The 11,345-nt window shown below is 40.9% G+C and overlaps 1 protein-coding gene across 1 annotated transcript in view; it reads right to left on the reverse strand.

Moving 5' to 3' along the window:
• Positions 1-11,345, reverse strand: part of Fbxl7 (F-box and leucine rich repeat protein 7) — a 350,419-nt gene that overhangs the window by 239,078 nt on the left and 99,996 nt on the right. The window contains exon 2 of the mRNA XM_021208321.1: positions 2,454-2,543. Coding sequence (XP_021063980.1) covers positions 2,454-2,543 — 90 coding nt within the window. The remainder of the gene's footprint in view (positions 1-2,453; positions 2,544-11,345) is intronic.

Genomic DNA, 11,345 nt, shown 5'->3' on the forward strand with positions numbered 1-11,345 from the left:
ACACACACACACACACACAGGGTTTTTTTTTTTTAACATAAGATTAAACATAATCCTTGTCAATGTTAGGTAAAGAGTCAAAAGATCAGTGTTAAAGGAGCCCCTCTGTACTCTCAGCAGGAAGCTGACACTGGCCTTCCGTTAATCTATGAGAGCATTGCCAATAAGCATCACCTGGTATTTTCCAGAAGGAAGGGACTCACATAACATCAGGTAAATCCACTTGTGGAGGTCAGCGAATGTGCCACCATAATCATTCATCCTGAGAGGCAGCCCGAGGCCCTGTCATCTGCGTGGGGAGAAAATGAGCCCTGGCTACTCACCAGCCTCTCACTGTAGCAGCTGTGCACCAGGCGGCCCTCAAACGCACCTCCCTGAAGTAGATGCCCATGCTGCACTTAGAGTTTCATATTTTAAATTATCATCAATCAAACACATGTAGGGAAAACTGTATGTTCATTCTTCACCCCTCCCCCCTCAGATAGCACAGGGTAGCACATTCTTTTTTTTATTTTTTTATTTTTATTTTTTATTTATTTATTTTTACTATTTTTCAGCTTTCCAACTAAACAACATCTTCCACATGGATGGGGTTTTTCCAACTGAGATCTGGAAAGGAATTCCACACTAATGTAGCCCGGTAGTAAACATTCGGATTCATAAGAATATCAAATTTTCGTAGTCTTTTACCCTGGTATTATTTTTACAATGTCAGAAAATACAATCATGACAAGCTGTATACAACATTCTTATGGGAACCAGTACCTCTCCCTGGTGTGTGGGGAGAGAAAAGAAAAGGAATCGTGAGGCCCCTAGGCTTCCTTTATTTTATTTTTAAACATAGATAGCAACATTTTTTAAGTGCAAAGGATCCTAGAATATCTTTTCCCAATTCCTTCAACAAAACACCAGCATGTTTTATGCTTAAAGGAAGAAAAGAGAACAATGAGAAAATATCAGCACTGGCGGACACGAGTTATTTAAAAATTTAACCATTTTCATGATAGACACACAGATGTGGCAAGAGTAACGCTCATATTCTAGTATGAAGATTTGAGAGAAAGGGACTCTTAGCTGAAGAAAACCACTCTGAATAAACGGAAGCTATTTTCAGTCTGTTTTCTTGTAACAGAGATCCCGAAAGTAAGTGGCTACAACCAAACAGTGTGGATTGCTCACTGCCTTCACTGAATTTCAGGAATGATCAAATGCCCCTTAGCTAGCGGAAAATTAAAATTGGATTGCTACCTGGCCCTTTGCTGTGCTACGTAGAACACACCAATCCATCTGCCTTAGAAGCTGCTGATACACAAGAAATAATGCAAGGCTCTAAACACAGACGAATATAATCCAGGCACCCAAGACACCTATGCACTGGTCTGAGAATAATGAGCCCCGAGAAGGGCATTAAGTGCTCTGTGACCCCAGACAGAGACTATGAGAAGAGAAGAGAAACCAGTGGAGAAAAGGCATCCTCATCATCAATACATGGATCCCAATACAAAAAAACAGAACGTAAGAAAGCAATGGGCCAATGTCAGCCTGTGAGTGCGACTCCTGATGCTAGGAGCAGCCTCCAAAACAAAAGTGGACACAAGTTGCCTGAGCATCCCATACACCTGAGAAAACCTGGATGCATAAAATACGCAAAACCAGCTGACCCTGTTTAAAACACCTTCTAGCATAAATGGCACAAAAACAACCTTTGTTGGATAATTAATTCAGAGGGAACTCTTACTCAGAAAGGAAATGGTCTATTGTGTTTTACACTAAGGTTAAAAAAAAAAAAAAAAAAAAGTGCCAACTTTCTACTAAATACCATAGGAAAAAATTCTTCAGTCAATCAAGTATTAGCTCAAAGCTTCCTGGGAAGCAATTGAATTCCAACATGTACTTCCACAGATACAACCACAGAACCCTTCATCAATCATGTATGCACAAATGGTCATGTTTAATAGTGATGTATCACCACATATTATTTAAATAATGAAACGAAGCTTTTTTGCATATCCCAAGCTTCCATGATTAATCAAGTTCCTATATACATCAGGATTCTGACCCTCCTGACGGCACCAGCCTGAATTTAAGGAACAACCATTCTGCACATTCTTGCAGGAACTTACAACTTGGATCAAAAGCTCTTCTATCATACCATTTTGCATACTGGAATATGGGTATATGATGCCATAGTGACTTTGCTTGAGTCAGCCTATCATCTGTTGGCAAAATAATACCATGTGCCTTCATGTTAAGACACTTAAATCCCACCAAACCAACTTCAATGGCAAATACCAACAGTGAAGCCAAAGCAAACCTTGGGACATCTTTGCCTTCTCCTTTTTAACAATCTGATAGAAGCTCATGCAGTAAACTAGGAGTAAATCTCCCACATTCTCTGCCTTTCAAACAGCCAGCTCTGGGGAAGGGAAGAGGAGATAGGAAGAGATGCCTACCTTCGCTGGTGGCCACATTCTTCTGGGCTTTGGTTGGGGTATGATCTGTGCTTGAACTCACGTCGGATGAGACGCTTGAGCTGCCTTTGCCTAGGGTAAAACAAGGGGAAAAAGGTTGCTTCTGAGTTTTGTAATTTCAGAACTGGACCATGGCTTTTTACTCAGTCACACACTAAGCCACTCATTTCCAAGTAAGTGGCTAGAACACAAAACGTGGAGTTTATTAAAGGGTTTTGACTTATGCATTCAGTATCTCTGGGGAAATATTTGACACACATTACAGCAGAACCAAAACCCTCTTAGAACATATAAACTCAGACAAGAGTATAAAACATGGGCAAAGAGCTAATATAATCTTGTCTTGGCATAAACGTGACTAAGTAAGGACGTGTTGGGAGCACACCCACTGCATTAACACCACTATACACTTTGCATCTCATAGCTCTGTAAATAAGGAACTTTCAGAATAATAATAATAAAAAATTATCAGAAGAGCAAGAGCTTGTAGGCTCCACATGGCTGTATCACATTAAGAACACAACTCCATGGTTTAATATCTTTCTGGGAAGTAACAGAAAACCAAGTGCATATCCAATATAGTGGTCCTCGATGCAGGAAGGGTTTTCTATTCAAGCAAATGCTTAGCAAAACTTTTCTCTCAGCAGGACAGAGGTGGCACTGGTATGTCAACAACAGTGGCCAGGCTTGCTGCTAAATGGTTTAGAATGGACCAGACAGCCCCCCACAAGAAAGAATTTTATAGCATAAAGTCCAAGCACACTTAAGTTGAGATGCCCTGGTCTTCCCAATTGTACCTACATCCAGGGCTGAGTTTCTACACCTCTCACCTTGTACATAAACGTCAATAAACATTCTCCTAAAGAAAGAATAAAGACTATAAATGCAATCCATACTAATCCACAGAGGGGCGTCCCTGAGAGCTATGATGGCAGATTTCAAAATATTTCACGTTACCCAGGTCCTTGTATCACTGCCTCCTCCATAACTTTCATTAGCGCAATAGAGCAAAATGGAAGTTTTGCCAATGTGACTCAAGTTTATAAGTTAATCATAAATTAAGCAAAGGGAAGACTATCTCATATAGACCTGACAGGATGTGGTAAGTACTAGGAAGGAGTTATCAGAGAGAGGACCCCCTGTGGTCCTTCAGTTACAAGCACCAAATGCTAAAGTTAGAGTTAGGCTTATCATTCACTACAGTGGTATAAAGTTGTTCAGCATCGTCTGAGATGAGAATAAGACCACAGATATTAAAAGAGAGCTTGAATCTGGCTAATATTTTAGCTGCTGCTTTGTACTTCCCTGTCCAAAGGACTTAATCGATTCACACCCAGAATCCTAATCCAACTGTGCAATAATAGCTACACCTTCCTTGTGTTATATTCTTTTATGTCACAGCAATTGTGCAGCGATTGAAAACCCACTAACTGTTATTAAAGACACAACAGTTTCATTCCACAAAAGTTATGATCAAAAGTTTATAGTAACGGAGAAGCATTGACTTCTAATAGTCTTCTCAGCGATGAACTGGATATTCGCTTTCTACCAAATTGTTAAAATCGTAAGCCCCAAGGACATAGCATTAAAGAATGAAGCACTTGAAAGGCAATTAGATTATGACAGTGCAATCCTCATGAATAAGGTCTGTGCCCTTGACAAAGAGGTCTCAGCCCTCATCTGCCACATGAGGGTACAACCCAACAGCAGTATATGAACCATGACCCAGGTCTTTAGCAAACACCAACTGTACAGGCACCCCAATTCTAAACTATTACCTTTCAAAGAGTAAGGATTAGGTTTCTATTAGGTATTAACCACCCAGTCTTGGGTATTTCATCATATAGACTAGGACAAGTTTAGTTGAGTAAGCTGATAGTCTAAATTCACAGTGCAGAACAGTGCAAAGTCTTATATGTAAGGAGCTTCAGGATTCTGTCTCCTATGTTGGAAGTCACAGAAAAAAATCTAAGTTCATGGGTAATAATATCACCTGAGCTAGGAAGACAACTGGATTTGCTTCCCCTTGCCATTACCCCTAACTCACTGTTGGTGCTCCAGACCAAGTCTGCTATTTAGATTGCATTTTACAAAGGTCTCCCTGCACATTAAGTGGGGTGGTATAGTCACTGTTTCTTTGGGTCTAACTATCCTTTTGGAATGGAGCCTTTAAAGGTCGATGGACACAGTAAGTCTCTTACCAACTCAGCAGTATGTGAACTTGCTCCCTGTCTTCAGAACGCATCTCCTGTCCTTTGTCATCTTGAACATTCACACCTCCTACCTCTCTCTGTGCTGGAACTTCAGCATCTGTACCAGATAGGGAGGTTCTTAAACTTAGAAATTTCTGTTGGCTAAAATTGTTAATGACTCTGAGTCTGTTAGATTATTCCTCAAAGCCAAATAATATAAATGCTCCTTTTAGCGGGGCAAAAATGACATTCTATACCACCTAATACATAGACTTAAATTATTTTAATTATGTTATTGCTTGGTGATATGTAAATGAAAAACTTAAAAAACACCATATGTTCTACCTCTGATTCAACAAGAAAACCCAAACAAAATAACAAATTAAGCACAAAATAATAAAATACATAACATTCAAGTGTAATAACATTAATTTAATGTGATAGCTGATGGTGTGGTTTTTGCTGGAATTAACTTGCGTTCCTTAACTTAAAAATATTAAACACTGGCATCGAAAGCCTATGTTTGTATGCTTATTTTGAGGATGTCTCTGCTACCCTGGGGTGTGTGAGAATTAACTCTACCTGCCCACCACTCCTTGAGATAAACACTGGGAATTTTGGTTTCAGTAGACAGTGTCTTACAATGTAGCTCTGGCTGGTCTAGAACTTTTTATGGAGATCAGGCTGGCTTTGAACTCACAGAGCTGCTCTTCCTTCCCATGTGCTGAGATTAAATTGTGTGTCACCAGGCAGGGAATCCCCTCTCACAACAAAGTAGACCCTGGGCAGAGCTCCATTTGATCTGATTTCTTCATTCACATCTTTGGGTCTTTTGTTTTTTCTTGTAGAAGAGCCCTTCCTTAGGAGACAATGAAGTCTTACAGCGGGGCTCTTATGCTGTGAAACCAAGATACTATATTTTAAGAGTTTCCCCCACATACAATAATCATCCAATGGACCAGTTGTCTGAATGCTAGCACACTAGGACTAATGATTAGAGGAGGACACCCAGAGAATCCATCACCTTAAATGACCCTTCTTTTGTGATGGTAGCATTCATTTGTAAGTTGTCAACACATTAAAAACCCAGAGATAACACGTGCCTGAGGATATTCTCAATCACAACTGGAAACATATACCGTCCTTGTGCTAGTGAATGGGGAGAATGAATAAAGGTGAGGGAACAATATTATGAATGGGTCTGTGTGGAGCTGGCAGTGAGCGCCTGGGTATGGTGGTACACCCTCATACTTTAGATGCTTCACCTTATTAAATATTCCCTCCATATGCTCAACATGCTCTCAAGTGTGCTCCCAAATCTCTTTATTGCTTCTCAAGGAAAATGTTAGGTTTCTCCATTTTCTAATTATCCCACCAATACCAGCACAATGCCATGGTTATGACGAACTGCTGTTAAATTCTGAGAGGATATATCTACTTTAGGCACAAAACAGCATGGATTTCTTACCCCTCAAGAACCATCTTTTTTCCCCTTGAAAGTGAGACCGCCTCTATTGATGTTGTACATCCTTCCAAAAATAAACATTTTTAAAACACACCAATATTGAATGCATTAACTAAGAAATGTAAGATCATTAGAAGCCCGACTACAGCTGGTTTTCACTGTCTGAAGTGGTTCTATTTTATAACGTCACTACAAACACAAAAGCATCGCTCCAAAGCATCGTGTGATACCCTTCTCAGTATTTTCATCACCAGATCAATGCAAACCTTGTCTTATGTGTTTCTCTTCAGAGTCATCACATCTGATGTGCTTTTGGTTCGTTTACATTCAACTCAAGGCCAACAACACTATTTATGGGACATCAGAATAGTACATTTGCTTTTAGGAACCTTAGAATGCCTTTTAGAATGACACCTGGGATCTTTTCAATGGTAAAGTTACCAAGAGACAGTAGAAATAAATCATGTTCCAATAGACAGACCATTAAGGAATACTGGTGATAGCTGAAGATATGCTTCAGTGTTAGATCACCTACCTAACCTGTACAAAACCCTGTATTTGACCCCAGTACTGAAAAAGAAAATGAAGTCAAATAACAGCACAAAAAAGAATTGTGACAAATAGCATAAGATAGGATGGCAGAGTGCCCCCCCCCCAAACTCTTGAGAACATACTCCGATGAGTACTTCTGAGTATGTACTTGTGAGGAAAACAAAGATGTCATGTCTGTGAGCAAAGCTGTGGATGATCAAGTGTGACTTAGGTATTCATTTGGGTAGTTGCGAGGGAATAAATCTGAGAATACAGTAGCCGTCGATGTGAGAGCTGACTATTCATTGTTCTGTCTTGCATGTGGTTCTGCATCTTGTAGCCAGATTCTCTGAGGACGCGAATGGGTGGCATGAAAGATCCAGAGTGAATAAGCGTAACATTGACCCCATCCTTGCCACTTCCTAGGCTTGGGGAAACAACTAAACTCTGCTCATCTTATGAAGATCAATAACTGCATTCCACAGCTACTGCCATCATTAAAAAATAACTGAGATATATTTGTAGGGATTATAGAAGCAGCTCAGAAATAACCAAATTTCTTAGTATATTTGGGTTCATGTTTATAGATACTGCCATGGTGTTCTCATCAAAACCAGTTCCAGTGAGCTCAAGAAGAGAAAGTTGGGGATGGCAGGGTAGGTGAGAACAGAATAAAGAATTCGGTATTAAATGATATCAAAGATGAAAGATCCATTTCACTGAAATTGATAAATGTTATCTATAGCTACATTAATAAGTGTTCAGATAATTAAAATCCTCACCATAAATAAACCAACGGGTGGATCAATTCATACACACTCTCAACTCAGGGATGCCACTATAACCATATGCCTGCCTTCACACTTATCATTTCCCCTTGATTACAAACTCCAGGGGGGCAGGCTCTTCATATGTTTCTTTCACATCTGTATCCCTGCGCTTGCTAGATGTACACTATGAGCACTCAAGACATGTGTTAAACAGTTTACATAAGTGGCTGGCAACTGGGATGAAGTAGAGATTTATCCTATTCCTTTATCCCTGGCCCCATGATATTTTCTAAGAAGCAACGTCCTAGCCCATGCTTGCTCAACAAACTCTATACAGCCATTGTGCTTAGAGCTTGTGAATGTAACTTCCAAAACACGTACAGATTCCCAGTGGGGACATGGAGTAGTCTGTATTAGTTTCCTGGAGCCATCATAACAAATTACTTCTAGCTAGATGACTTAAAATAACAAAGAAAATGTATTATTCCACAGTTATGAAAGCTGCGAGTTTGAAAGCAAGGTGTTGACAAGACCATGTCCCCCTGATGCACTCCATGGGCAATCTGATGCAGACTTCTTTCTTAGCTTCAGCAGGTTGCCACTAATCCTTGAAGCTCCTTGGTTGCAGCAAGTCTAATTCTCCTCTGTCTGGGATAGCGCATAACTTCCTTCCCTCTGTGGTCTAGGTCTTTTATAAGAACACACCAGTCACACGGATCAGAGGCCACTCTACTCTTGGAGTCTTCAATACAGCAAACTGCATCTACAACACCTCCTTCTCAAAGAACGGTCCTATTGGTAGGTTCTGCCAAGGACATAAACTGGAGAAGAGGAAGAACACAGTTCCGCGCCAGAGCTGCCTTAAGAATCACTAAACAGAAAACCCCATCCTGAGTATGGGTACTCACTCAATGTTCACTGTGTGCCAGCATTTAGGAAGGAAAGGCAAGGTGAACCAATTAGATTTAGAGCGTCGTAGAATTTAAGAAGTTTGGGATGCCCTGCTTGAGGAAAGGCAGCACCTAGCACACAGGCTGGACTGCTCCATGGTGAAAAGGTGGGCACCTTCCTACTAATGGCTTCAGGACAGAGGCCACTCCCCTGAGCCACATACCACCTACTGGCCTTCAGGCAATTCAATGAGAGTTAACACAGATGTCAGCTGACAGAAAGACAGATGCTGCTGCTGCTGCCGCTGCTATGGCTGCTGCTGCCGCTGCCGCTGCCTCCACCACTGACAGATGGTGTCTCACAGCCGGTGTTCTGATCCGAGTAATGAGCAGATCAGAAGCAAGGACAGGCTGAAGGCTTCGCACACCAACACAGAACCTGCATTGTAATGTAAGTCACTGCAAAGTCCTCCTTTATGCCAATGGCATCACTACGATTTATACCAGTAATTAATTTCTTCACACACATCCAAGTTCCGAACAGCTACTGTGCTCATGGACCATTAAAAAAAAAAAAAAAAAAAATCAGTGTACGAGGGAATAGTACACTGTTCCTGGGGGTCACCTCCATTTCAATGTGACCTGAGAACACCTTCAAAGCCACGTGCTACTTCCTGGCATTGAGCCCAAGTGTGGATAAGTCCCTGATGAGCCCTTCTGATTCGCTTGTTCATTTTATCCCTTCAGTATCCTGTGGCACACAGTTCCATGAATAATGATAACCCTGACCTTTTCTTCTGCAGGGTTTCGAGAGCTGGGAAACAGCAGAGAAAAGCCAGCCCTGGCCTTCTATCAGTGTGAAAGGACAAAGAGTATGGCCCTCTGAGTCTGCAGCTCTCTGTAGACTGGCCCTGGACTACATACAGGGAGGCAGCCACAGACAGTTGGAAATTAAGGCTGTTTGCTGACTCCAGAGTTTTTGCAAAGCGCCTTCCCGTGCATTTTCCTTAAAAATCATTGGAGATCAATCTAAACCATGAAAATTCTTTACGTGACTTTCTGTCACCTTGTTGCACCCTCCTTCACACATAGCAATGATCAAGAGGGAAAATGGAAGGGGGACCACAGTCTTCATGTTTACATCAAAAGCAAGGCAAATAGCATCTCATCATTTCCGACTATGCACGGGCTAGTTTAAAGAAATAATAATAATAATAATAATAATATAAAACAAAAATATAAACGGCAATAAAATTGTCATATTTAATTGTCAAAATTCTATATAGGGAATCTTAAAAAACAAATTTCAGTCTTGATTTGTTATAAGAAGCTTATAACTGACACAGTTTCCTACCACAGAGATGTGGGAACTAAGTGCACAGATGGGAATCCCCAACTTCTGCCCACACTTTGTCCCTGGCAAGCAGGAAGCCTAAGAAAGTTGCTCAGTGCTTCTGACATTCACCTCTCATCTCTAAAGCATGGGGGTGAAGCTGAAGGAAATGGCTTTGAGACTTCTCAGGTCTCTGCTTACATTTCTTTATACTGTATCCACTCTCTAGCGAAATTATAAACTATTTGGCCAGTAGGAGACAAGCTCCATAATCCCTAAAAGGTAAGGGAATATCCTGCTCCCAATGATAACAATGGTGCATGTGTGTACACACATGCACACACATGACCCCACCCCACACACCTACAAAAATATATATTTACACATATATAATTATACCTGCACAGATAACAGCACACATACATGTTAGTTGCTATTCCCCATGATTTTATAACAATCAAAGAATTAAAGAGGAAAGAATTAAATCTGGCACACTGTTTCAAAGAGTTCAGTCTATAGTGTTTTACCAACAAACACTTGGACAGAGCATTGTGGTAACCGGAACATGTAGAGAAAGATGCTGTCTGTCTCATAGCAGACAGATAGTTGAGAGGGACAATAAAGCTATGGTCTGGTCTAAGATTCAAAGGCACTCATCAGTATTACTTACCTTCTGCAGCTAGTTTTCATCTCCTATCAGCTTCCATAGCATTTCTAAATAATACCATCAGCTAAAGACCAAGCTGGAGTGGGAAACTTCACATCCAAATAATAACATACACATGTATTAATTTTCAAAAGCACAGGTAGAATATTTCAATGTTGTGTCTCTGAGCCTCTAACTTTTGAAGCTGTTAATCTATTGGATCTTTTTAGTCCTCAAATGAGACTCCACATTTTCCTGCCTCTTAAAATTGTTCTTACTTATCTCTCATCCTTTCCCTTTCCTCGGAGTGGGAGGTAGTCTCTTCAGATCATGACAGGGAAACTGCAATCCCATTCCACGGGAGTAGAGGTATCTCTGAGAATCATCCTATGAATGGCAAAAGTGGACACCACCAAATGACCAGAACCTTTCCACTACTGAAGGCTCAAGAGAGAAAGGGCAACAGCTGCCCCCTTGGAAGACTGCTCTGTCATATAATACCATAGCTGCCACATGATTGGCTGAGACTGATCTCACCTCAAGTGTCAACAGTTAATGGAACCCTGTCATAAGTGATCCATGCAGACCCATCCTCCCTATCTCAAGAAGGAAGGGCAGAGAGAGAGAGATAAAGGACCAAAGTCATTCACTACTAAAGGATAGATTCCCTCCTCTTTCACTCTTTCATATGTGTGTGTGTATCCATAATTGTATGAAGATATATAATATGCAAATATTATATATGTAGCAACAGCAGCAAGCTTCAGTATTACCCATACTATATCAAAAAGAGCAGTGACTTGATTGACTCAAAGGTGAAAGCTTGACATCCAGTGCATGGGTATTGGAGACATGCCTAATGAGAGATGGCAGGATCATATGGGCACTGCTAATGATCATGAGAGTAGTTGTTAAAAACTGAGGCTTGGGCTGGAGAGATGGTTCAGCGGTTAAGAGCACCGCCTGTTCTTCCAGAGGTCCTGAGTTCAATTCCCAGCAACCACATGGTGGCTCACAACCATCTGTAATGGGATCTGATGCCCTCTT

The sequence above is a fragment of the Mus pahari genome, chromosome 11, assembly GCF_900095145.1.
Source record: "Mus pahari chromosome 11, PAHARI_EIJ_v1.1, whole genome shotgun sequence".
NCBI classification, from domain to species: Eukaryota; Metazoa; Chordata; class Mammalia; order Rodentia; family Muridae; genus Mus; species Mus pahari.